This window comes from Hoplias malabaricus, chromosome 3 (assembly GCF_029633855.1).
Source record: "Hoplias malabaricus isolate fHopMal1 chromosome 3, fHopMal1.hap1, whole genome shotgun sequence".
Lineage (NCBI taxonomy): Eukaryota > Metazoa > Chordata > Actinopteri > Characiformes > Erythrinidae > Hoplias > Hoplias malabaricus.
Window position 1 is genome coordinate 566,337 of NC_089802.1, and position 27,587 is coordinate 593,923.

Here is a 27,587-nt window from a genome sequence, read left to right on the forward strand (position 1 = left end):
CATGTCAGACGTGCTTTACCACCAAGAAAGTGTTCAGTTATGTTAATTCTGTTTACTAGAAATGATTAGCATGGGGACACTCTGGCACAAAAGCGCAGCTAATGATCTCAGGGTGGTACATTTAAAAGGCTAATTAGGACTGTAGATGGAACAACCCTGTGAGAAATGCTTTTACTGTTTGTTCTCTTTTCACAAGGAAATCAGGAGGTGGAGAAACAACAGGACAAGAGACGTTTGGTAAAATATATATTTTATTTATTTCTTCATACAAAGAAATATGAATGTTCAGTATTTAACTGTCTAGAAACATCTGTTCCATTTTGCTCTCCCATGGTGTAAATTTAATCATTCTTTGATAGATACCACAAAAAATACTTGCTTTACATGTCTTGTTCACGTCTTGTTCATACATACAGATTTGCTAGCCTATTTATTATGTTATATGCGGGGTACGACAAACATCACTATCTGAATAGCTCTATAAGGCTGAATAAAACTCAACCATAAACAGATGCATCAGCATGGACTGCCTGACCATGAGAAGGGGTTTTGAACATCTCCCAATTCTCTTGACTTTAAACCGATTTTATTTTTGTCTTTCACAGTTTTCTTACAGTGAATATCTGACTAATAGACGTCTCCTACTCGAGCTCTCTCTGTGGAACTGGTGCAAGAGGAACCAGTTTCATTGCTGAGACGGAGGAAGAGACCAGAGCTAACATTTGTGCACAATGCTAGACTTTGGTTTCTGACCACTGTAGAAGTGACTCTCTGCTGTGAATTTTCTGAGACGTCATTATGGTCAAAGTTGGAGATTTCATCAGTGTTTGTTTTTGCAATGACTGATTTTCTGAACAGATAAACATGGCTGTGAATTTCCCCATCTCCCTTGCTCATTCCCAACATCTGCATTGCACAGACGTTCGTGGCTTTGTCCTTGCAGCTGATTCATAGTATTATCTCCTCTCTAAATGAAAGGATGGGGGATTCAGCGGCAGACAGGACCGGTAAGAGGCACAAAATTATCAAAAAGCAAATCAGTGAGCCATCGCAGACAACATTTCCTTGAGACTCTTACACATCCCTCCCAAGCACTTTCTTCTCCATTTGACTTTGACGTGAATGCAGGCTCTGGTACATTCACAACTCTTCCCTCACCCCATAGTCATTTGTCTTTCACTGATCTAGGGTCAGCCTCTCAATGCCCATTGTTTATTTTAAGGTACATATTACAAATCAACAAACTAAGGTACAATTTGCAAAGCCAATCTCAAACCAAATGTCATCCTCCTGCCTTCAACGCCCACCAAACGCATCGCAATACTGTGCCTTTTTCAACTTAACGTTTAGGGTTTGAGAAAAAACACAACATTGAGATGCTAGGAGCTGATCCTGGATCAGTGTTACAGTAACAGATCGACCAGGCCTGCACCGAGCTGAGTCTTTTATCTCGCCTTTGAGGTGGCCGCCATCGCTGAGGCCGTGAGATGTAGAACAGATAAGAGAGCTACAGATTGTTACTCTCTCTTGCATATCAAGAATTCAAGTAGAAAGACAAACATAATCTCCCCGAAAAAATGCAACGCAAACAAAGACAGAAGCATTTTGAGGCATCATATTGAAAGGTACACGTATGAGATCATTTGGCAACAAGAAGAAGACTGAGATGGATGCTGAGGAACAACAGAAAATGATCTGATAGAATGAATCAGAAGATGCTGTGCTTCATGGGACCTGTGGTCCACTGCTGAAAATGCTCGACTGACAGCTGCTGCACAAATATACCTGTTGTCTGCACTTTTTTTGAAATGGAGGTGGCGACTGGCCCAGTTCACTTTGAACAAAAGTATCTGTATGGTCTTCTTTAAACAGAGAGACTAAGATCTCTACTGAATTTCACATCTTATTGCATCTTGTAGTTTAAAACAAAAGGCTGTCTCATGGCCACTCTGCTGGCATAAGCTTTCTACCATAAACACAATCCTCTCCCATGAATATCTTTTTGCCAAGATCTAACTTGACCCCAGAAGCCCCTTGAGATGTATCAGTAGCCTGGCTGCAATCCAGCTCATCCATAGATGCAACAAGACTGGAGAGACCTAATCGATCTACACACGTGCATTACACCATTAGCATGATGTCAACATGTTGCCTAACTGTTGTCCATGATGCGATCCAGCCATCGATGAAATGCCCATTCATTATTCCCTGCTGCCACTAAAAGGTCGGCAGGAGGCTCTAACCATAAATGTCACCACGAGTAGCAATTAGACCTATTGATCCACCCACTATTGAGTGAAGTGGACATCTGATCAGCTGGGCCGCCTGGAAGCTTCACTAAGGAGAAATCATGCCATTCAGGTGACCAAGACCTGGATCATTCAGCGCAGAGGCAGCCTCCAGTGTGCAACATGGCCCACACACCTCTCCAATAAAAAATGATCATCCTCAACTAAAATTCACAAGAACTCTAAGTATCTGTTGGTCTGTGAACGCTCTATACCCGTAACACAGTGCTGTCGTCATCCTCGTCTCAACCATCCATTTTGTATTTCTGTCATTTGGAAGCACCATATTTATTCAAATGAGTCAGGTGAAAAAAAAAAAACAGAAAACAAAACCAAACTGTGGAATGTCGGAAAACAAAAGAAAAAGAGAATCGTGGGCCAGATGCTCTGTACAAACAAGGTTAGGCAGCTTAGTGAATTAATTGCTTAAAAATTAAAAATAAATTATTATAAAATAGATCTCTGTACATTTAACATATATATAGCAATTATCACGTCTTCTTGCCAATAGAAATACAGAGAGGAACAAAAATAATTTTAAACATTTGTATTTCCCTTCCCATTCAATCCCAACCAAAGTTATGTCCAGTCATCTGGTAGAACTTCATGTTGAAGGGCCTGTAGAAGTCTCTGAGCCTCTGCACCACCTCAGGGTCAATGTTTGGGTGGGTCCTCCCTTTGGTTTTGCCGAGGCAGTGAGGCTTACTGCTGCCCTCCGCCTTCTTGAGGCAGGGGAAGCCCTTGGTCTGGTTGAAGTAGAAGTGTTTGTCCGTGATGATCCTTTTGAGCCCCAGAAAGTCTTGAACGCGCCCCAGTTCTCCGGCGGGGTCTGTGATGAGCCGCTCACCGCTCACGAACAGAATCTGCCGCATGGGAAAGTACTGCAGCCAGTTGTCCAGGTGCTTGGCGTAGATGCCGATCTGGATGGCGCTCCACGAGGTATCGATCAGACCCGTAGTCCTGTTTTTGAAGGTCAGGCTTTCAAAGGAGGGAATGTCCGGCTTCTTAGACAGAGTCTGGGTGTAGTCTGAGATGGCCCGAGTGACGGGGTCCCTCACCACCACGATCAGCTTGGTGTCCCGGGACATAGCGTAGATCCGGGCTGGGGCCTCACGGGTCACAAAGTAGCTGGGGGTTTTCTCCATGGTGATCTGACCATCCAGGGTCTTGGGCATCAGGTCTCTGAGAGAGAAGAGAGAGGACGATTATGATGGAGGTCTAAAGAAAGCAAAATTAATTTTAATTTTAATTTAAATTCTAATTCTAAATGTTCACGTGTCCACAATCTAAAGGGTGCTTATCATGGCTATCCACAGAAAAAGGTATACTTCCAAAACATTTTAATATTTACTTTATTTATATTACTTTATGGACAAAGGCAAAAACCTTCTTAAATATCAATGGAAGCCAATGTAAAAAGAAATTTTGGAGCATTTCTATTGGTCCATTCATTGTGAAATTTTCACATAAGCTGAAGAACAGTTGCTGTGTTCAAATTATTTAGTATTTACAGACACAAATAGAAATGACATATGGCCCATTTGGATCAGCAATGTGTGATGGCCTGGTGTGGTCAACTCTGTCTAAATCCAGCCAGAGCTATTTACACCATTAACCACTTAAGAGCAGAGCAAAGGCTAATTCACTCTTTCCAGCACAGAGACGCACATAGCCCACCATGCTCCAACTGTGCCCTTTCATAATCACGCACATTACAGATGAAAGTCGATCGCCTCATTCGAGGAAGGAACTCCACTGCTAACAGGCTGGGGGCAGTTTGTGGGTGAAAGGGATATGTTACATGTGGCCCTATAATCAAGGGTATTTGAGAACAACTTTTTTTTTTTTGTAATGAAAAGTGAACATGGAGTAAGTGCCAAGTAGAATCAAGTTTCAGAATCCAGGTCCAAATCCTGAAGAGTATATTATAGAGGAGTGATAAGAGAGTGACTGTGACGGGCACATTTCACTGGTTTACTGTGTGCCCCCCACCACTCATTTGAGACATTGTATACTTTATTCTGCTGGGCAGAGAAAAAGCACATAGTGGCCCCAAGCATTTGGGCACTTAAAACGTTTAATGGCCAAAGTAGAATTCCAACCAGACTCTGCGAAGGACACTGAAAAGCAGAGAGGTGGAAACTTCAAAGTCTGGGACTGTTTTTTTACTTAAATTTTATCGGAGAGCTCATGTTCACTGATGGGATCATGAATTCAGAAGTGCATAGCGGTGTTCTGAATGCCAACCAGTCAACATCTATGAAGGACCTCTTTGAATAGAAGATCTTTGAGCAGGATCTGAAACACACTAAAGTCATTTTAAAAGGTTTTGGGCTGGTCATGCCACTTGGTTTGTTTGACATTTTTGTCAGACCCTGTTTGTTAAGAATGGCACACATGTCCAGATACGTTTGGGGACCACTGTGAGCACTTTACAGCAAAATAAAATTAAGGATACCATTCCACAATGAGAAATGAGAAAACCATTCATTCATTTATTCATCTTCTGTAATCACTTCGTATTGTTCACGGCTGCAGTGTCTGGAGCCTCTGTATCACTGGGTGCCAGGCAGGAACACAACCCGGATAGGGCATCACACACTCGCCCAGTCAGTCATGCTCTCATACCTGTGAACAATTTCACACACTCACCTACTCATTCACACTTACATGTGTGGACAGTTTCACACAGTCTCCCAGTCACACACACTCCTGTACAAACTGGTAATATTGGATGGTGGGTTGGAACCAGGAGCTTTTTCAGTCCCTGCTCGGTTACGGTTCCAACTGACACGAGTAGGTACTAAACCTGTCAATCACCACGAAAGTTCCAGCAGCTTTCACATCTGTTTTTTCTGACTGTTTTTAATAGGTCCAAAGTCTCTTTCGGTCTGTGGCCGATGAAAATCTCCAGCGAAAGATGAACATGCAACAAGGGAAACTGATCTGTGGAGCAGAGCCATGTTCAGTCCAAAAAACAACACCCAAATACACAACGAGCAAACAGCACCCAACTTTTTAAAGCAAGCAGTTTCCATTAGAGACTGGGCTTTGTGATGTCACAGGCTCTACCTGTGCTACTGGAAATGCAACCAGCTAAACGCGATCCCATGCAGTGGAAAAGCACCAAAACAGCACAGCTAATTCAAATCATGTATCATCTCAGAAAACACAGCATAAAGTGCAGTATTCCCATGGTTGCACAATCATACTGAGTCACTGTTATCAAACACAGGCTCACACTCAGGAAATGTGTGACTGTGTCGGGCTGAAAAAGACTTGTCAGACCCAGGAAGTCTCCAATTCCCTTTGAAGGTGTGTTCATTGTCGGTGCATGAGAAGCCAATTTCACTCAGACAACGACAGGACAAGAAAAAGCCCCCCCTCAGGGCATCAGCACACACACACAGATAAGACGTGTTGGCCTATTGTCTCGGGGGTATCTGCGCTGTGGTCAGTGCCCAGGCTAAGTTACCAGCTCATTGTGGAAAAAGCTGTCAGCATCTGGTGTAATCCTGCTTTGCGTGTTTACACCCTGCGAAAGCAACACTACACTCCATTTCAAGAGGGCACAAACAATGCCCCAGCAGTATCTACTTTCCCCACTTCAGTAGCCCACAATTGCATTTATCTCACTCTGCAATCTCTTTGTAAATGGCTAGCTATTTGTACAACTTGTGAGGAGTGAGCATCTGCCTGGTTACACAAAGTTAAATCAAGTAGTAGAAACTACCCGACCTATGGTAGTGCTGGTGTGGATCTGTCAATTCTGTTCTCCAGGATAAGAGCTAGTTTCCTCTTAGATAGCCTATCAGAAAAAGCAAAGAACAATGCCCTCAATGAACCCAACATTTGACCAACCAAATCATAAATGGTGCTTTTCCACAGCATGGTACCTGCACTACTCAACTCTACTGCGTTTTGGTCCCTGGCGCCTGGTTAGGTTTCCACTACCACAGCTCCCCACTGAACTGTAGCCGGTGATGTCCCAGATCCCGCTGCTAACGGGAAGATCAGGCTTTGAAAACCACAACAATGGTGTCAGTTTAGTCCCCACACAACTTGCTTGGAGGTAGCAGATGCTAAAATGTACTTGGTCTGTGGTACTAGTACCAAATCTGCCCAATGGAGAAGCATAAAAAAGCTGAATAGAGTTGAAGAGAGTAGTGTAAGTATCATGCAATAGAAAAGCACCATTAGACAGACTGTTGAAGCAATAATGTCCTTAATGAACCCAAGGTGAGAGAAATCCCAACAGTTGACAACAGCCAAAGGCAGAGTGACGTGAGGCGATCCTATGTGTTTAATAGCAATCTGTTGGCAGATTTGCCTACACTGCCTCTTTAAAAAAGGCCTCCACTGATCCAATTATGATAATATCAGCTTGATTCCCGCTGTCTTGACAGAGAATTGAAGAAGAAAGGAGGGAGAGAGAAGACAGACATGGGTGAAACCTCATTAATCGCCTGGCAAAATGAAAACAGATTAGCTTAGCGCTATCTTACGCAACTACGTGTCAGATCGCACCCCAGGCTTGGGCTGTTGTTACAGTGTGGTCTCGCATTGGGGATGAGACGCCCTTTTTTCTTCCCTAAAGCGTAACAGTGGTTTGTTTGTTTACAGAGCCCTCACAGAAGTCTGCAGGAAATATAAACTTGTTGCATGACTTGCGTTCAGCTCGTAAGCTTGCGGTTTGAGGGCCACACTCGCTATTAATTACTAATTATCAGGGGAGAGGGGAAACAGCTGGCTGTGTTTGTGTTTACAGAGGCTTTGTTAATGAGGCGAGGGAGAGATATTGCCAACGTTAGCTGCTTTACTTCTAAATGACCCCCACTTCCGGCACCACAACACAAAGTGGCTCACACAAATGGGTGCTCAACCTCATTGACACAAATTAGGATACACCAACACAGAGGCTAATGCAGGGTCTGTCAAAGTAAGTTTAACTTCTCTTGCAATGAGGGACTTGGTCAGTGTTGGTTTGTGGAAGACGAAAAAAAGAGGACCAGTGCCTGAAGGTAGTGAGGACAAGATAAAGGTCAGAAATGCACAAGAAAGAAAAAAAAACAACAAGGCTCCACCCGTCCCCTTGTCCCCTTTTTCTGCGGTTCTGAAGGAAAGCATGGAAATAGTAAGAGAGCAGAGAGGAAAGAAGAGTTGAAGAGGACAAGTGGGTGAGCTCTCAGAGGAACAATGCCCATTCTCGCCCGTTTTGATTTATGAGGTGCTCCTTTTTTAGACGTTCTGTCAGCAAACAGGCTACGCTTTGACACGACGCCCTCTCCTTCTCACCCCTACTCTTTCCTTTCAAGCATCGCATTGTCCTTGACTGATCTGAGAGAATGGGGGCCACCGCAGGACCGGGGGAAAGAGGGAATAGAGGGGAAAGTGGGAAAGGAGGAAAGGCTGGAGTGGAGCACTTCTGCCCTGGCTGAGGAGGAGAAAAACCTAGAGAGAGGCAGTGGAGAGCTCTTGAGTCTGAAGTGGAGTGTGTGGCTGGAGTGGCTCTGGGGGGAGGGCTTCCACATGGCCGCCAGCACACACTGCTAGGAGCCCAGGCTAAGATACTCTTCCGATCAATTATTCACCACGGGATTAGAAAGTGGATAGGCATGCTCAAGAAAGATTCGCCCGATAAAGGAGGGGGCAGCCCTCTCGAATGATGAGGCAAGGTCAGAGAATGCATCGTGTCTTATCTGAATGGTTTCTGCCTTGGTGTCCAGCCTTCATCTGAATTCCACACATAACTTTTGTCAAAATGCAGTTTCTAAACTATCAATCTATGCCTCATCATAATTATACACCAGGCACCCTGCCCCCAACTGGGAACATAATTACAGCCACAGTCCGCTCATGTTTAGGTATATACAGTATTATATATATATATATATATATATATATATATATATATATATATATATGCTCTGGTTCAGAATAATTGTCTCCATAGACATAAAATAAACTCACTTCATTTCATATTTCTCAGTTTCAAACATGACTTAAATGCAGCATACATCTCCATGACAACATCATCCTCTCTGATTGGTGGAATCCAATAGGTACCACTTTAAAATAAGACTAAACTTATAAAAGTTTCTGAAAAGTTAAAAAAAATGTGTTTGTTAAATTATAATTAATTAAGATGTAAACCTTAAAAGTCATTCATTCATTCATTACTCGGTGGATAAATGCTTAAGCTCATTATCAAAGGTGCTGAAGCAGACAGGGATAATGTTGACTGATGGAGGATAAAATAAGGTCAGTATTTAGCGAGAGCTGAGTGTTTAAGAATGTAAATGGATGTGGGTTCACTATTTGGCAAACATCCAGTCACTGTTGCCCTTTCTATATGTTACATCTGATTATTAATGACTTTTAATGTATTCACATCATAATTAATAACATTAATAAACATATTTTAAACCTTTATACCTTGATTAAACCTTATTCTACAGTGGTACCATAAAATGGCACTTTTTCTAGTTGAAATCAAACTGATTCATGGCTTTAAGTGGAACATATATCATCACCTCACTATCTGCTGCTTGTGGTCAGTCTACTTTGGCTTAATAAAATGTAAAAATGATATTAAAATTACCAAAGGGATTTTTACTTCCAGCACCAGACTGTTCAGCTCTGTGATTGACAGAGACATCACCAACAACATGGATTCAATATCTGAGCAATACCTCTAACAACATATTTGATGATAAATCACTGAGGCTAGCCTGGGTCTGGTTGCCCCTGAAGCAGATAAAAGCTGAGAGGGGGCCAAGGCCTTGCCGCCGTAGACATTTTATTAGACTTCTACCCTCAACTCATCGACACACATCAGCCAACAAAACCACTCCAAGTTGTGCACCTAAGCCTCCACCAGGACCATTACAACCCAGTTCTGGACAGATCATCACACAGCTGGGGCACGAATCTGGCAAAACGTCCGTGCTTATGCTTATTCTCATCACTGCTCAAAAGCTTTTCTAGCGCATTGCTCTTTTCAGTAGTGAGTTTGGCTGTGTCTCGCTCAGTCAAGGGCCCTTCCAAGTTGAAAGAGATGCCAGAAACAGAGATAAGACAGAAACCAGGCTCCCCTTCTTCAGATGGTAACTTCAAATGCAGCAATAAAGCACTCCAGAGGTTTGTGTTTGCGGAGCTTCATCCGACAGAGCAGTGGAGATAAAGCTGGAGAACGAGACACAGGGAGGTTGAGAAGGCTGTTATGTCCCGTGTCTCTGCTTCTGTTTCCCGTATCAAGCCCTGTTTGATTTGATGATATGAAGCTGTTTTGTTTAAAAGAGACCCAGCTCTACCACAGTGACCTTCTGCCTGGTTGATTTCATGCAGAGCTTTCAAGAGACAGATATCTCCTCCAGCTTCTGGCTCAGCACTCATGACCAGCACCATGGCTTTCATTCCGTGCTAAACTTTGGTTGTAGACGAGTGATTTGTATGAAAGATAAAACTTACGTCTTCAACAGCTATCCTTCTTCAAGACGTTCACATCACAGCAAATGGGTTTAGCACACACATGTCCAGGGACTGGAAGGCCAAGGAGACCAAGTCCAGAACCACAGAGTGTTTAGGTGCTCTGAAAAACCATTCATCCTGTCAACGCTGCTGTGTGTGAGAGAAATGATAGGGTGTGTATCCGCGACTGATACTTCCAAAGCCAGATAGAGTTCTCCGCATGCTTACCCTCCGGTTCCCACACTCTGGCCTCTCTCCAATAATCAGGCTATTGATTACAGTGCCTTAACCCTCAGGCTAGCAGGGACACCAAGATCTAAAGAGCTTGATTGACACTTCACCCGGCCAAGCAGGACACACTGGAACACTTCCCTTCTCTCGCTTTGACACTGGATTCAAGCCACTGAGGGCAAAGGAGGTCCCAGTACAGGGGGGGAACAAATGATAAAAATGCCATTCACTCCTCGCCTGATAGAAGAAGCATAGCTTTGTTTAATAAGATGAAAAAGCTGTCTCATTAAAGCAGACCCCCCAAAACAAATCTGCAGGCAAGTCGACAAGTAATCAACTCACTTAGGCTTAAAGCCCTGGAAGAGCTTTATCAATTAATTGTGTGTTTGTCTCTTAAGCCACTTTACTGAAGCTCATCTAATTACAGCAAGAGAAGACACGAGTGCTACTCTCTGCTCAATGACTTTCACAAACATCTCACTCTGCTTTGTAGCTGCGAATGATTCTATGCTGCTGCAATTGGTGTGATTTCCTCAAATGTACAGAAGCATTTAAACTACAGTCCTTTGAACTTCAGGAATGAACTGAGGAGGTATGGTGTACAAACTCTAGAATACGAGCTAATTATTTTGGATAACACGATGGGGAGAGGTGTTCTCCCTGTATCTGTGTGGGTTTCTTCCGGGTTTCTTCCTTCAACATGTGTTTGTAAGTGCACTGCCTGTGTGAAATCGTCCACAGCTGAGTGTGTAAATAAAAAATAACATTGTTTTCTTACTCGCCATTTCAACTCCATGCTTTTTATTTACTCGGGGTTTCTATTTGAAACAGCTGTGTTATGGAGAAGAGAACATAAGAATAGTGTACTTTTCTCTCAGTGTTTTTATCAGTTGTGTGTATGTTTAGTAAATACTCTACGTATGAGGTGTATTTTATCTCTGATTTTATTAACTGAGGGCTAATGTAGCTTTCTGGAGTGGATGGAGGCAGCAGCATGTCGCCACTTAGGGCCTCCTGACACTCCTTCCCTGAGTGAGGTAAACCAGACGTCTCCTTTTAACCTGCACTACCTCAGCCCAGTTACTACACAATGTGGAGGGTCTGTCTTTATGTGCACCCTTTATTACATTGTTTTAATACATTTTTAAAATACAAATTATAATGAATTATGCAGCATAGTTGATATAAATAATGCACTGTAGCTACTACATTGTTGCTGTGGAAACTAAATCTCATAGGAATTCCCAGCTTCCTTTAGCACTGCAACATACATGCTCCAATAGAAAAGCTCAAATATTCCATGAAGTTCAATTAAAAATTAAGAATTGCTTTGCGTTCTTTTGTAAATATACCATTTTGCAGATAATAGCTTTTGTTCTGACAGCAACGAGAGCAACGCGCCAGTGCAAGTCTGATTTCACATTTTTGTTTCATTGAGTGGATGGTCTCTGTCTGTTCACCTCTCCTTGGTTTATAACCTTCACCCTGACATAACGACATGTAATAGGTTTCCTCCCTTGGCCCAGGTGTGTGTGTGTGTGTGTGTGTGTGTGTGTGTGTGTGTGATAGCTTCAGTCACTCTATCTGGATCAGACAGAGTCAGAGAGCCTCTGTAGGAGAGAGTGTGTTCTGTGTGGATGAATAATAGAGGAATGTGAAGTATCACAGGTGCTGACCGGCGTCTGTCCTGGATCTGACATTGACTCGTTCTCTTCTGATGGACACTCGGGTCTCCGGGGACATTTTAAAACCTGACGTACGTGTGACAGAACCTCCCTGTGTAATGATCAGGTGTAAATCTGTCATCTCCTAGAGAATCTCTGTCCTGAACATGTGGTGATTTGTTTGTTTGTTTAATAATAAAAATAATAGTAATAACGATTAATAATAGTATTATCATTGCTCTAATTACAGCGAATCTGACACAACTAACATCTGTTGATATCAGCAGAAAGTTCTTAATTGGACAGTCCAAAAATCCATAAAGAAGTTTGATGAAACGCTGTAACAAACCCGCCCTGAAATAGCACCTGTTTATTCTGTGTGAAACCAAGCTGTTTACTTTCCATCGCCTCCTGTTTTGTAGAAACATGTTTTTGTGTAGTTTGAGGATGATATGCTTCTTTTAAGCAGTCGTTGGTGTCACTGGACTGCATCTGGGCCACAACTCCGCAGACGTTTGTGTTTTTCCTCTTCTTACACTCTGCATTTCGAGCCTTGCAACATAGAGCTGATCGATTGACTCCGGTTAAAAAAGCAGAACCCAGAACTCTGCAGAACTGTGAGCAGAAAAGACCCGTCTTAAGTTTAAAATATTAATCAAAGAGTGTTTAAAAGCACAGCAGATTTTAAAGGTGAGCTCTTGGTGAGACTAGTGATCAGAACGGTGACCCTTCCGACCGATTCAAGTCTTCAGTACTGGTACCAATAAAGATTAAAGTTGATTAGCTGTTTTTGGCTTGAAGTCAGTGTGTTGGAGCAGGGTAATGGTCAAATATCTAAGACGGGAGGACTCTGGGTCTGGGTTTGGGTCTCACTGCTATCTGCTTTGCATCAAGTCAAAGAAAAACAATGAGAATAGCACTTATGGAAAAACTCACAGCAAACGGTCGAGGCGAACCGAGACGGACTGTTGTGGCTTGGTGTTGAAGCAGAGGAGTGGTGAGTATTATTTAATCTGTGTGTTTTGTCTAACAGCAGGAGCTTCAGCGCGGAGGGCCCGATGCCTGGCTTTGGCTTTAGAAGTCTGTCTGCTCTTGGAAAGCTTGCAGAAGTGAATATAGAAAGACAGACTCAAAATGAAAAAGGGTGTATAGTGACAGACGATATCTGAAAGAGGATCGCAGACTCCCAGGGCTGTGGTGCACTCTGCCAGCCACATTTCCAGCCACTTTCTCCCTCACATATACACACACACCAGCTCTTGCATGCACTTGCATGCATTTACAAACTTTCTAGCAACCGCAGCGGTCAGCGCGAGAAGTACATAATGACGCGCATAAATCACCGAGCGCTCAAGTTCAATAACTCTGCATCTGCACCAGACGCTGCTTCAGGTTTATTTGCTGCTATTCAACACCTAGCCAAAAAAAGGAACACTCTTTAAAATAAAACAGCCGCCCGGCGCATTTTGGAGTCCAAACTGCCACATCGTGTTTCAGCCCGAGCCCGGTGCCAGCTGAGTGGAATTACTGGACACGCTCAGGACCCTGCCATGTGCTCTAAATAAAAGATGCAGAAATGACGAGTGGAGGAGGGTAAAGTGACTCTTTGTGTTTTCTCCTTTTGGCACAGGATTCACACAGCTATAGGATTCACAGTCCCAGGATTTGGGAGAGGAACGTGCAAAACTTTGGGAAAACACATTTCCAAGGGAGAATGTACAGTAATGTGTTTATTAGCACAACAAAGGCTTTTATACAAGCAGCCTCTTCTTCCACGAGGTCCTTAAGAAACCCTTACGTTGTCTGAACAGCAGACATCGCCTGGAGCTGGACAGGAGCACGACGAAAGAAATGATGATCAACAGGAAGTTTCTATGAATGATCGTTGGATTTAGTCCAAAGAAATAGTCGTAGCTATAAGACCTTGTTAGACTTTTATCAGACAGGGATTAAGCTTAGTCCTAGACTTTATCCTCCTTTCAATGGAAAAAAATCACAGTTCAAAATGCTGTGGAGTCCAGGACTAGGTTTACTCTCTGTCTGGGACCCCACCCTATGAATTTAGACCTTTACTGCAAGGACAGTTTATAGTAGATCTCATTTCATTTTCATTGTAATCCCCTGCTCTACACACTGATTAAAAAAGAACCACACACACACACACACACATAAAAGCCTCTGGTTCTACTCTGTCAATCTGATACAATGATTTTATTGCTGCAGAAAGCAGCTGATACAAATGAGCAGCTTTCTTTGTGGCTGGTTTTGGGCCTGGTACCGGGCTCCTCAGGTTCTTGTGGTTAAAAAGTTCTTGCTTCCATTCCTTTGGCCTGTAGCGAAGTGTGGGGCTGCGAGGACGGCTCGTGCCAGACGAGCCACAGCTGTACGTCTAAATGATGTAGAACAGTTCAAATAAACTTACACCCACAGAGGAATTAAAAAGCAACCTCAGATAACCATCGTGCGTAAACAGAGGGAAAGAAAGCAGAACCCGATCTCGGCTCGGTGACACTGACAGTGAGCCATTGGTGCCCGAGTCTTGGCCAACGGTGTGTGGAAATGCAGGCTTTTCTGAACAGCTTTTCCTTACATGGGAACGAAAGCTCACACACTTGACTTTCAGCGAGCGAGTTTCTCGGCCCTGACCCGCTACAGTACGCAGTCTCTGCCCATTAATTACCCTCCTAGAATGACCCGGCAGATAATGGCCATTCACGCTAATCTGGCCCCATGGTTCTTAGCGGTCATCAAGCTTGAGGTCCAGCGTTTGTCCTGCGCGAGTAATCCGCAGCTTACTGATAAGCCTGTTTGCCCCGAGTGTTTGTGCAGGGTGTTAACAGACTCCATTCACATTCCAATAGAGGAATGGTGCGGGCCTCTAGTGTACAGGCCTCTATCGGAGACCCGGAGAGGGAGGAGCTCTGCTCAAACACCATACAAACACAGCACAAAGACTTCAGAGACCTTCAAAGTCTAGTTTCAAAGCCCGGACACAAATCCACAGAGCGGTTCTTCACCCAAACACACACAATCAGCCATGACATTAAAACCAGCCCTGTTTTTACACTCTTTGCCCATCCTTTCAGCTCCACTGTTTACACAGAACCCGTGCAGGTGTACGATGTGGTGGTGGATCATTCTCAGCGCTGCAGTGACACTGACGTGGTGGTGGTGTGTTAGTGTGTGTTGTGCTGGTGTAGAGTGGATCAGACACAGCAGTGCTGCTGGAGTTTTTAAAGAAGAGTCCACCGACCAAAAACATCCAGCCGACAGCGTCCTGTGTCACTGATGAAGGACTAGAGGACGAGCGACACACACTGTGCAGCGACAGATGAGCTACTGTCTCTGACTCTACATCTACAAGGTGGACCAACGAGGGAGGAGTGTCTCACAGAGTGGACAGAGAGTGGACACAGGGTTTAAAAACTCCAGCAGCACTGCTGTGTCTGATCCACTCTACACCAGCACAACACACACTAACACACCACCACCACGTCAGTGTCACTGCAGCGCTGAGAATGACCCACCGACTCTATCATATCTATGTGGTGGTCCTCACTGAAGAACTGAGTGAAAGAGGGATATTATACAAATAAAACACTCAGGGGAGTCAGTGAAAGGGTTAAGTGTATGTAATAAGTAAATGGAAGTCGTTACTCTGCACAAACACGTTATAAAAAGCATCCTGTTTTGCTTTGTGCACATTCCTGTCCAGGTGAGCTGTGTTTGAAGACAGGTGGCTTTAAGCACTGGGGGATTTCCGGAGCTGAACCACTGAGCCGAGCGTCGCATAGCGGCTGGATCTGCTCTAAACCCACGCTTTATGAATTCCACCAGCCACACGTTCTCTTCTACCAGCCTGTAATTAGCGAAATTGCAACAGCAGCGATGATTAAACCGCTCTGCATCACGCGGAAAGACTGACAGCAGCCTCCAGTCCTCGCCTCCGTCCCGCAGCTTTGTTTTTTTGGCCGATAGCCGAGATATCGTCAAAGACAAGATAATTACAGCCAAGAGGAGAGAGAGTTCACTGCACTGTTAACCATTTCTGCCAATAAAAGCCGATCCAGTGCACATATAATAAAAGAGCGGGTTGGATTTCAAGCCTCCTGTTATTTCAGAGAATCCGTCAAAAATATCGAAAGCTCAGTGACAAATGTTTTTGCTTCTCCCTCCCTCTCTTTCCTCTCATTCTTCCTCTTTCTCTCCGCTGTCCAGGTTCCAAGAGGCCTCTCGGTTCCTCAAGAAACAGGATCCGCCTCATCCGCGCCAGCAACACAAGCTGTTCGCAAAAACCGCACGACGTGAACGTGAAGAGACGTTTGAGAAATGAGCGAGAGCAAAAACTACGGCTTGGCTCGTCTTCCTCCGTCTGCCAGGATTTTCTAGAAGCTGCAAATAGAGAGTAAGTCACTAATGTCTGTAATTGTGCTTCTGGATGTTCACTTACGACTCCAGCGCACTTCCAAACAGCAAAAGGCAGCCGATTTAATTCAGTAAAGCAGCGCTAATTCAGCACAGAAGTTCACTTAGTGACTGGTTCTTAAAAAGATCTACACGAGAAAGAGGTGGTTTCACAAAGTGGTGGCCACAACTTCACCACAGTTCAACTTTACTTTATGGAAACGGAACACAGTTCAAACTCTTTCCTGTCTCCTGTCTCCTGTGTCTCAAAAGACAGGTTCCAAAAGGTGCAGGAATGGCTCAGTGTTTATAGACTCTCTAAACTCTGCTGCTTTAGATAAGAGAAAGAGGGGAGAAGAAAGAGGCGCGGACATGAAAGGAGAAGAAAAAAGTGAGTGGAGACACAAAGGGGGTAACAGGCCCTGGGCTACAAGCACGCACACACACACACACACACACACAGGCCGTGTTGCCTTGGAGCTTCATTCATGCTGTGCTCCTGCAAGCACATAAACAGTGTGTGTGTGTGTGTGTGTGTGTGTGTGTGTGTTCTCCTTTAATTGTCTGCTCTTTTCTTGCAGGGGTTAATGGAAACCTCAGGGGGTCTCCTCTTCTCCCCAATTCTCTACCTTTTCACTTTTCTTTTCACTTTCTCTTTCCATAACACTCTCTCTCTCTCTCTCTCTCTCTCTCTCTCTCTCTCTCTCTCTCTCTCTCTCTCTCTCTCTCTCTCTCTCTCTCTCTCAAACACACACACACACACACACACACATAAATTAACATGTGTGAGGGATCTGTGGTGTCCCAGAGCAGACACACAGCTGATCTCTTGCAACATTTATTTTATTACGTTTACAATTAGGTTTTAAACTGTTTTTGTGCAATGTCTAAATGTAATTTATGATTCAACATCGAACATCACCATCTTTAAATCGTCTAAAGCCAAACTCACACTGACGTTTGGACACAGTATTATCCCCAACAACACAACACACACTTCACATGCTTCTGCAGCGCTTTTTACTGAAGGAGGCAGTGACTAAACCCCGTCTCACTCACCATTTACTGCATCTTTAGGTTAGATTCTGTCGAATAAAATGAGAGTTGTCATATTTAATACTACACAACACCTACAGTAAAGTGAAGAGAGGGAGAACAATAGAGTTTTGAATCATTCGTTACACAATAAACACGTTAAAGCTGATTTCTGCTCCTAATATTTACTGCATTATCCTTTCGAATCAACACACCTTTGACATCTATAAAGGCACCTGCCGAAGAGTGTCCATCGACACAAAGGCTGCCTCAGTCGGGTTTGTGCTAAAAAAGCTAATGGCGCTGGTCGGATTAACCCTTTACAGAGGTCTCTGTAGGGTTTCCTGTTATAATTAAAGGTTCATGTAGGTGTTATGTAGCCTCATGAACCAATGACCGAGTGTTTACATAAAGGGACCCCACCAATCCACCTCTGAGCTCATGTTTAGAGAGCATCCACTGGCAAAAAATAAAATAAAATAAAATAAAAAAGCACTCTGAAATCAACACGGACCCATCCACCATCCCGACTAGTGCCAAGAGAGTCCGAACCAGCAGGAGACACGCTCTCCTCTCTGCAGGGCTCTGGACAAAGACAGGAGACGGAAGGAGGGGGCGCTAGCTGGCTGTCCTTTCTTTCACTTCAACAGCGTGAACACATACACACTGCCCTAGAGTCTGCCACAGGAGGAATGAATAAGAGCAGAGGGAAATGCTGTCACATTTCTAGTTTCTGCCTTGTCCATTGTGTGTGTGTGTGTGTGTCTGACTTGGTTGTACAGAAAAGCATTTATCACCAGGGGGCTTCAAAACACGAGAAATGGACACAGACAGTCTGTCCAGTCCTGTGCTGCTTTGTCTCTTCCTCCAGTAGGAGGTAAAAGCCTGCGGTGACCATCTTCTAGTCCCCCCCTCAGAGGAAGAGCCAGCAGCTCCTCAAAGGCTGAGCAGCGCAGCGGCTCTCCACGGATCCTGCTCTCCACAGGCCACCCCATTTCGCAATTAGCCCGCAGTAATTTGGAGGCTGAAAGCCCCTTTTTCCAGCCCCCGAGTCTATCCCTGCTCTGCCCACCCCTGAGCTAAGGCCATGCCAGCTTAGACAGGGGGGTGGAGGGGGGTGGGGGGCTCTTTCACTCTCTCCTGATCAAAACAGCAAGTGGCCATTCGCTGGGACACACACTCACAGGGAAATCGCCCTGGCTGTGATAGGGGAACAGGATCATGAGGCACATGTTGGCCACAGTGAGTGAGTGACTGGGTGAATGTGAGGAATTGTACATGTGTGAGTGAGTGAGTGAGTGAGGAGGGAGTGAGTTACTGGGTGAGTGTGAGGAATTGTACACGTGTGAGTGAGTGAGTGAGTGACTGGGTGAGTGTGAGGAATTGTACACGTGTGAGTGAGTGAGTGAGTGACTGGGTGAGTGTGAGGAATTGTACACGTGTGAGTGAGTGAGTGAGTGACTGGGTGAGTGTGAGGAATTGTACACATGTGAGTGAGTGAGTGAGTGTGAGGAAATGTACACGTGTGAGTGAGTGAGTGAGTGAGTGAGGAGGGAGTGAGTTACTGGGTGAGTGTGAGGAATTGTACACGTGTGAGTGAGTGAGTGAGTGAGTGAGTGAGTGAGTGACTGGGTGAATGTGAGGAATTGTACAAATCTTGCAGAAGATGAATGAATAAACAAACAAACAAGTAAATGAACGATGGACAAACAAACGTATCTCAGCAGCACAAACCCCTCCCACAATTCAAGGCACATACATGAGGCCATTTTTCTTACAGCTGTATTTTTACAGCTTCATGACTCGAGGTTTTCTCTTACACCAGTGAGTGCTGTGTTTCTGTAAATACACACACACTGTAATAAAGAATGATACGAAGTGATCAAACTCAGCTCCACTATTTACATTTAATCAGTTCTTTCTCGTTATAAAAGGTATAGTTTGTCTCTTTCCGTCTTGAAATGAAAGCTCTGTTATTCCACACCACAGATCATTTCTATTCAATCCTCTGTGTCCAAACTTTCCTGGCCTTGAATGTAGTGTTTCTACGGAAGCAGTGAGAAAGCGTCTGTTTCTGAACTGACTCCTCGCAGTGGGTGTTAGGTCTGAATGTGTGTGTGTGTGTGTGTGTGTGTGTGTGTGTGTGTGTGTGTGTGTGTGTGTGTGGGAAAGAAAGGCACAGGGAACAAGGAGATAGTGGGAGGAGATGGAGAGAAAGAGAGAGAAAGCACTAGCGGAGACTAAAGCGAAGAGTAGCTGTTGATAAAGGAGGTGTTGGGGATGGGCTGCGGGAGGGGGAGGAGAGGGGCGGAGATGGGGCTGAGGTCCTGGACAAAAGGAGAATAATCCATTGGTCAGGAAGGTGCTGAGCAGTTTAGCCAACACTAAAGCATGGTCAGGAGGCAGGGCTTTGAATGAGGCCAGCGAAGGCCAAGCCAGCTTTTGAATGGAGGATGTCGACCTGCTGATCGCTGAATGGCTCAGTGGTCAGGGTTCAGCTCCAGCTGGGGGCAGGAAGTCCATTTAACTCTCAGACCGGGTACGAAGAGGACCACCGACGCTAAACCATTACATGGAGTCAGAATACTCATTAGAAAGATGATATTATTATAGAAATGTATGACACACACACACACACACACCAGGCTAGGTTCTAGTCCAGTGCAGTTACTATTCTGTGGAGATAAGATGTTAAATATGACGTTAATTATCATGTAGAAATGAGTCCGAATTCTCATTATAACTGACTGCATAAATCTGCAAATATGTGCTTTTTTTATGGATTCTGTGTCTCATACACACTTTATATTCCAGAGAGATAAGAGCATAAATACGATCCCCAGCAAACGAGCTCAAATTCTCATTACGGATCTTCATATTAAACCGTGAGTAATGCAGCATTAATTTAACCCCTGAATATTACTATGCGGAGATGTGATGGGCTCCTGACAGGCCTCCCCTGCTGTACAGATGGTCCTTACAGAGGCAAAGCTGCACAACGGACCCGGTGCTGACCCTCGGCCAAAGAGCATTTGACCGGCGAACACACGCCACCTTCCCCAGCCCACGCTGATCAATACATCAGAATCCCTGAGGGTCCACACTGGCTTCAGTCATTATCATGTGGGTAAGAGAGCGTGACGACAAGCCATCACCGTCCACAGATCACTAGTACCAGTGAGCCATGGGTGAGCAAGTCCCAAACCTTATCTCAACTCCTGCTGCAGAGAGCAGTGTGTTAAAGTCCAAACCCGGCTTCATGAGTCATAATCTCTTATTATGTAAACCCTCTATGGCTTGATCCGTTTGTTAATTCATTCATTCATTTATCTTCTGTAACCCCTTCATTGAGATCATGTTTGCAGGGAGTCCAGAACCCACCAAGAGTCATAGGGCGCAAGGCAGAAACACAGCCAGGACAAGCTGCAGGTCCACCACCGGGGCATCACACACTCACCCAGTCACACACACAAACACACTCACCCAGTCACGTAACACTCGCTCACACTTGTGGACAACATCATACTTGCACAGTCCCTCACACCCATCGACAATTCCACTGACATTCCACTTATCAATGTGTGTGTTTGGGCCGGGGGAGGAAACCCACAAAGATACAGGGAGAACACTCCAAATTCCCAATGCACGGATAAAAACACAGACCCCGAGCCCCTGGAGCTCTACCCGAGCGTCTGACTCAGCTACATGTCTTTACTTAACTGGCCTCTGACCAAACCTGGCCCGAGACCCCTCTCAGCTTTTCCACGTAGCAGCTCCTGTCCTTCTCCAGCTGCTCCAGAGTGACGTAGCCCGCCTGGCCCCTGCTTTACACAGCCAGGAAGTGGAGAAGCAGGGGGTTAGTGGCGACCGTGTGTACGGGTCAACTACCCAGAGACCCAGCGTCCCCGGAGTTCAGGATAAAAGCTCAGGCGTCTTTCCAGAACGGGCCCTGCCACGGATGAGGGTCCTCCTCTGGGCGAGGGGCAGGGGGCACTCTATAGATAAGAACTTTCAAGTGACAGACTTTCAAACGTTTCCTGAGGCAGATAGCGGAATGGGATTTTCTCCAGAAAACCCTTTAAACGCCTCTAAACACCCCCCAAAAACCCCACGCCCACCCCCCGTCCTCGCAGGACAATGCTCTGCTTATTCCTTTTGTCGGCCGGCGCTAACCGACAGCAGCAGCTAAGACCGGTGCTAATCACAGGAGGGACTCAGAGTGAACACTCGAGAGTGCACACTAGACACACTCTTCCATATCAGAGTCCCTTTTAACGCTCGGAGCAAAAAAAGCTGACCTTTGATCACAAGCTGGAGTCAAAGCTGATGCTGATGATAATCTGAAGAAGCTGGAAGAAGTCAGCGCCCCAGAGGGACGAGGGCAGACAGCGGTGAGTGTGGGGAGTAAAGTGTGGAACCGGACCCACAACAACCTGAGCATTTTCCAGACGTGAAACACTAGCAACGGTTCCTTTTGGAAGCCCTCAACTCAACGTCCAGAGCAGATCCCACATCAGATCTGTATGTACCCTAGAGCAGCTGCACATGAGCCTTAGGTCCCCACACTCAATGCCAAATGTGGGCTGGTGGTGCATAAAGCCCTCCAGCGCTGGTCTGTGGAGCCTCTGAAGAACGCTTGGAGAGAGGGAGAGTTTCTCACAGCAGAATGCAATCAAACATTCACAGAAACCTTAAACAGTCTGATCAGGAGTCTTCCTTTCCCAGAAGCAGAGGCAGAGACCGCAGCGAGGGGAGAACTTCAGAAGAAGTTGGATTCAAAATGACACTAAAACAAAGCTAAACGGGTCTGTTTTGTCTCCAGAAACTTCTTCGGTAGATTTCAGCATTCCTTAACAGTACATCATCATCCACAGCGGCCGAGCTTCCAGAGCCTTCGTCTCCACACACACACACACACACACACTCCCTTACTCACACACACACAGTTTAGTACTTTATTTGGATTTAAAATATAAAATAAAAAATCATATTAAAACCAAATGATATTTTGGAGTCATTACACAGTTCATGATAATGTTCACAATATGCATATCACACACACACACACACACACACACACACACACACACACACACACACGTGAGCGGACTCAACCTGGGCGAGAGAGGTGATCTCAGCCACTCAGGTCATTAAAGTCAGCACAGACCTGAAGGGGCTCAAACGGACCACAACACAAAACAAGAACAAAGCAGAAAGCAGAGCCAGTCACTGCTTTAACCATTACTCCACGATTCCCTTCACACACACAGTCACACACACAGTCACACACATCACACACACGGAATACACAGCGCTGAGAGCTGATAAAACCCTCCTTTAGGCCTGTCATAGTAATTACATTATGGACGTATCGTACAGAACATAAACGTTATAAAATAAAACAGTTTTACAGACGTCAGTGTTCCCACTGTGTTTGGTTTGTTTACATCATCGGTCATTTATCCCTCGATCGGCTCTGGGTTCTGGTTTTCGTTCTGTTATTTTATTATTATTTTATTTAGGAAATTTAAACATCTTTTATTCCGATTTCAAAGTCTGAATGTTATTAATAACTATGTTTTTGTTCAAAGTAAATTGATCTTGAAAGGGATGTAGTTGAATTGTGCTATTGTCATTTTAACATCAGTGGCATAAAACGCTCTTAAAATTACAATAATGTTGTTTATTTTGGGATTGTTCCTGAGAAAATAAATGGACTGTATCCAGTGCTTTAGGCTGGTTTCACTCCTGTAATTCCCAGTTTTCCCAGAGCACAGGAACTTTACTCCGACGACCCCAGGTCACAGGCTTCAAGGCTTTTCCAGAAAATGTCAAAGTCAGTGTAAATATTGAGTCACAAAAAAATTAAAACAGGGGGCTGTTCACGTTTAAATCTCTTATGAGCATTTTTTCATATTTAAATGTAGCAATGCAGATTAATCAACAGATCAATAGTAGACTCATTAATGAAGATATCCACTAAATTATAAAGTTGTAGCTTCAACCCGTTTCACTGCCGTCCTTGTTTTAATAAAAAAAAACATGTAATCTTTGTCTAAAGACAAGTTTGAAGGGAGTGGCTCTGGTCACGTGACCACCGCCTACGTTCACATGCTCCAATGAAATGATGATCTTTTCTGAAATAAACATTTCAATATTCAGTCAATAGCCACTCTTTAAAATGAAGTAAAAAGTGCAAAGATTCAGAGAAAAGCTGTTGTGTTTATTTCTCTGTTTTTTACTCATAGAAAGTCTTTAAAGTGGATGAATAAATCTTCGTTATCTGAGAAGCAAAAGAGGTCCAAACTAATTCCAGACATTCCCAGAGTTTCCACCGTTCCCTCTCTTACTCTCTCCCACTCGGCGACAGCTGGAGGGCCCCGGTCTCGGAGCGACTGTGGACGCGGTCCATGGCTAACACCCACATCACCTTCTACAACAGCTTTATTAGAGACGTCCACTTTGTAAACACTCCTTGTCCTCACTCCTTGCTTTGTATCAGAGACCAAACACAGCACTTCATTAGGGACGAGTGTTCTGTAACAGGGCCATATGGAATCAGTGCGCTCACACACACACACACACACACACACACACACTCAGGAGGGTCCCGGACCAGTCTGTTTATTCTTCTCTTTATGACAAAAAGCTGTGATTAGACTTCAACAGCTGTAAGAAACCCACACTAAAACACTACACTCTCACAGGGAAAACACACCACGCCCCGCGCCGACCGTGACCCGGGGCAGGGGTCTAACCCAGGACCCGAGACCCCGGAGCTGTGTAATCTTCGTAGATGTGATACACGTTTATAAACAGTTATAAACAAAGCTAAACATTATTAAAACATCACAGAAAGTGTAACTTATAAAAACCATTCAAAACCTGGACCACGAACACTGTCCACATTAAGAAAAATAACCCTCAGAACCCTCAGAACCCAGGCCCAGCTCAGCTCTGTGGGTCTAAAAGGATATGAGGGAGTTATAAAGACTTTATAAAGAAAGGAAAATAGACACAAAAGAAAAATACAACAGAAAGAAAGAAAATGAAAGAGCTGTGTTACTGGAAATTAACCAAACACACACACACACACACACACACACACACACACACACTTATAAACACAACACACGCTACACAACACATTCAGACACAGGCAAAATATAAATATGCCCAGTCCGTTTCGGCCCACAGCGCTGGGTCACTCCCTCTGTACGTATTCATCTGTAATTAACCTCACACGCTACACAACAGCAGCTCCAGACAAACCCCGAACTCCTCCGACCTCAGAGACTCGTAAACTGCTCCATGGTTTAAAAGAAATCATTTCAATAACATTTCTCTAGACGTCAGAGCAGTAAAAGTTTCTGTGGACGTTTCTGAAGCACGCAGAGGTTCCCTCACTCTCCGAACGAAACCAACAAAGAGCGGAGACCAGAAACGGCCACCTTTGTCCTAGGCCTTTGGTTCCTGTGTTGGGAAATTACAATCTTCTGTTTCTGCCAATGCTCTCTCTCTCTCTCTCTCTCTCTCTCTCTCTTCCTCTCTCACTCTCTCTCTCTCTCTCTCTTTCTCTCTCTCTCTTTCTCTCTCTCTCTCTCCTCAAAGCATTAACACTGCCCTCCGTTACTAACTTTACGTGTCTCTGAATGTCCCACAGTGCTATGAACTGACACTATTCAGAAATGTACGTTTCTCCTGGAATATAACTTCGTTTTGGAGACGGCTCGGTTTCTTCAGATTTATTCACTGCACCTTCACCGTCGACACCATCCTCCATGCGTCCCCCAAGTGACCAGTCCAGAGCAGGTCTCAAACACAACAGTGTCTACATCTTTACCTCGGAACTGCCACAAAACGAGAAAAGAAACTACCTCCGGTTAAAGTTTAACTCTCAATGGAGACATCTCACCCAACGCATTTCACCCAGCGCTGTCACAAACACAAAGCCGCTCTCTGCAATTAGCATTGTCATTCATCAGCACGAGAACAGAGAAGAAAAGACAGAGAAAAGGAAAGCTGGAGGGTGAGGGAAGAGGATTTGGGTGGATCAGCGGCAGCAAGAAGCCCGGAGGCCTTAACACACACACACACACACACACACACACACACACACACACCCCACACTGTGGGACAGGAGGCATAGGAGCAACTTTACCCAAGGCCGCAAATACCTCCCTTAACCCTTAGTGTACGTCAGAGATTGTATTCTGTATTATTTTGGAGTATTTCTGCTGGTCGTCATGACATTTCTCACACGACATAAGACCAAACAAACTGCGACATCCACAATCACGGAGCTGTGCTGTTACAGTAACGTCTAGAGCTGGACCTTTACACATCCGGCCTTTACCAGCTCAGGACTAACGGAGCAGTGTGCACCGCTCTAAACGTCGCCCCCGCATTAACACATTATTAACACATTTCAGACGTCCTGCTCGCGTCGCTGGAGTCCACCCTGACGTCCCTACGTCTCCAAACGGGACACACTACACCCCCCCGCCCTCGTTACTCACAACACCACCCAGCAGCACCGTCCCTCTCCGGAGACGACATGTGTTTCGGGCCTTTCTCTTCTTCTGTGACGGGGCGTGGGCCCGGGTCCGCGTCGCTGTGTGGAGCCGCTTTGTTCCGATAACACACTCCTCTCACACACACCATAAAACCGTCTGCACTTCGGTTACGGGCCGTGGAAGAGGATATTAGCCACTACACTGTGGAAGAGGAGCAGGTGACGGGAGACGTTCGTACAGAGTGTGAGACTGAAATTCTGAGCGGCACAGAGTTGAACTGTGGGTTACGTTCTCTATAATAATGACCCCTGCTCCGGTCACTTAACAGTGATGAACAGCGCACTGCTCAGAAAACAACCTGCACACGTCCCGTAAACTCCATATACACCACTGCAGATTACAACGGGTCACCTGACGTCCAATGTGATAGATAGATAGATAGGAAGCCTACACCGTGCATCACATTTCATCACTACTTTATCACACAGCAGCGCAGTGGAAACCTTTCAAATACTGTCCCTCACACCTCTCTCTCTCTCTCTCTCTCTATCTCTCTCTCTCTCTCTCTCTCTCCCTCCCACATCTTCTTTTAAAGCACATCTACCTCTGCACCAGCTCAGAAGAAATCACCGTCAACACACAGCTCCCTCCTGCAGCTCTACTGCACACAAACCCGTGATAAACCACAGCTGGAAATGTGTAATGAAGTTAAAGCTGCACTGACACCGAGTGGCCGACAGAGGGCAGAGCGGCGAGCAGGTTATAGACCACACTCCAGGCTTTTTCTGATCAAGTTTTAAGTTTAAAACTAATCTCGGCTCCGTCACAGTTCAGCGGCGAAGGATCCACTGGACCGGTTCTGGACCGGTTCTGAGTGGACACCGGGGAAACAGACGACAATTATCGCCTTCAAAGGCTTTAAAACTTACAGCACAAACTTTAGAGCGTGTTTCTGGAGCTCGTCTTAGTTCAAAGCTGATATTTCACACAGGACTTCAGTAGGACCCTGGGCATTAATAATAATAATAATAATAATAATAATAATAATAATAATATATTTACGAGTCATTTATTACACACTGCTGCTGAGTTCGTGACTTCGGCCGATGGCGGATTTCACTTTACACTTTTTTCCGTAAAATACTGAGCGCTTCATTACTTTCATTAATATTTTAATTTATTTTAGAAACATTTCGTTGAAAGCGAGGCTTAAATCAAATGAATTAATAAATAAATAATGAATAATTAAATAAAGTTATTAACAGGTTTTAAGCCGGTCACTGTCCTGAAGTTTATTAAAATTAATTCGTGTAAAATTAAATACGATCAAATTTAAACGTAATTACGAATAAATTATAATAATGTCAATTAACGAATAATAATCATATTTCAGTTTCTGAGCTGTAACACTTCACACTTCTTTATGACGTCACCCCGAAGTGTAATCACCGGTTGAATTGTTTGGATATTAATATTAATAACATTAACTCTGTTATTAATGAACACACTGCAGACTGCGGTCTAATGATATTAATAATTAAAAGAGTATTAACTGCTATTAATATTAGATTGATTTTAGCGGCGTGGACATTTGTTACAAACTCTTACATTTAAATTAGTTACATTTACATAATTAATATTTATAATAAAGAAGTAAAACAATTCAAATGTTTTAAAAATAATAAACACTTAATATTCATTTTAAAAGTTTAGAAAAGTGCTGGGAGCGGCTCAATGATGTGGTGTTGGGGGGGGGGGTCAAATATAAAAAGTTGTTTAAAATAAATAAAAATAAATATAATAATAATAATAATAATAATAATAATAAACAACTCCTAGATTTAACACTAGTGTAAATGACAATAATAATACTACATTAATATTAATAAGAATGTTATTCACGGCTGCGGTCCTGTTCTAACGTTAATAACAACATTAATAACGGTGATAATGTACCTGTACCACTGCAGTCCGTTGTG

At 44.3% G+C, this 27,587-nt stretch overlaps 1 protein-coding gene across 1 annotated transcript in view; it reads right to left on the reverse strand.

Moving 5' to 3' along the window:
• Nucleotides 1-289: 289 nt before the first annotated feature.
• The window catches only part of LOC136691831 (heparan sulfate glucosamine 3-O-sulfotransferase 3B1-like), a 28,043-nt gene continuing 745 nt past the window's right edge, over nt 290-27,587 (reverse strand). Inside the window, exons 1-2 of the mRNA XM_066664674.1 lie at nt 27,565-27,587; nt 290-3,470 (exon numbers count right to left, since the gene is read on the reverse strand). The exon at nt 27,565-27,587 is cut by the window's right edge and continues 745 nt beyond it. Of these exons, the coding sequence (XP_066520771.1) occupies nt 2,852-3,470; nt 27,565-27,587 (642 nt within the window). The 3' untranslated portion in view covers nt 290-2,851. The remainder of the gene's footprint in view (nt 3,471-27,564) is intronic.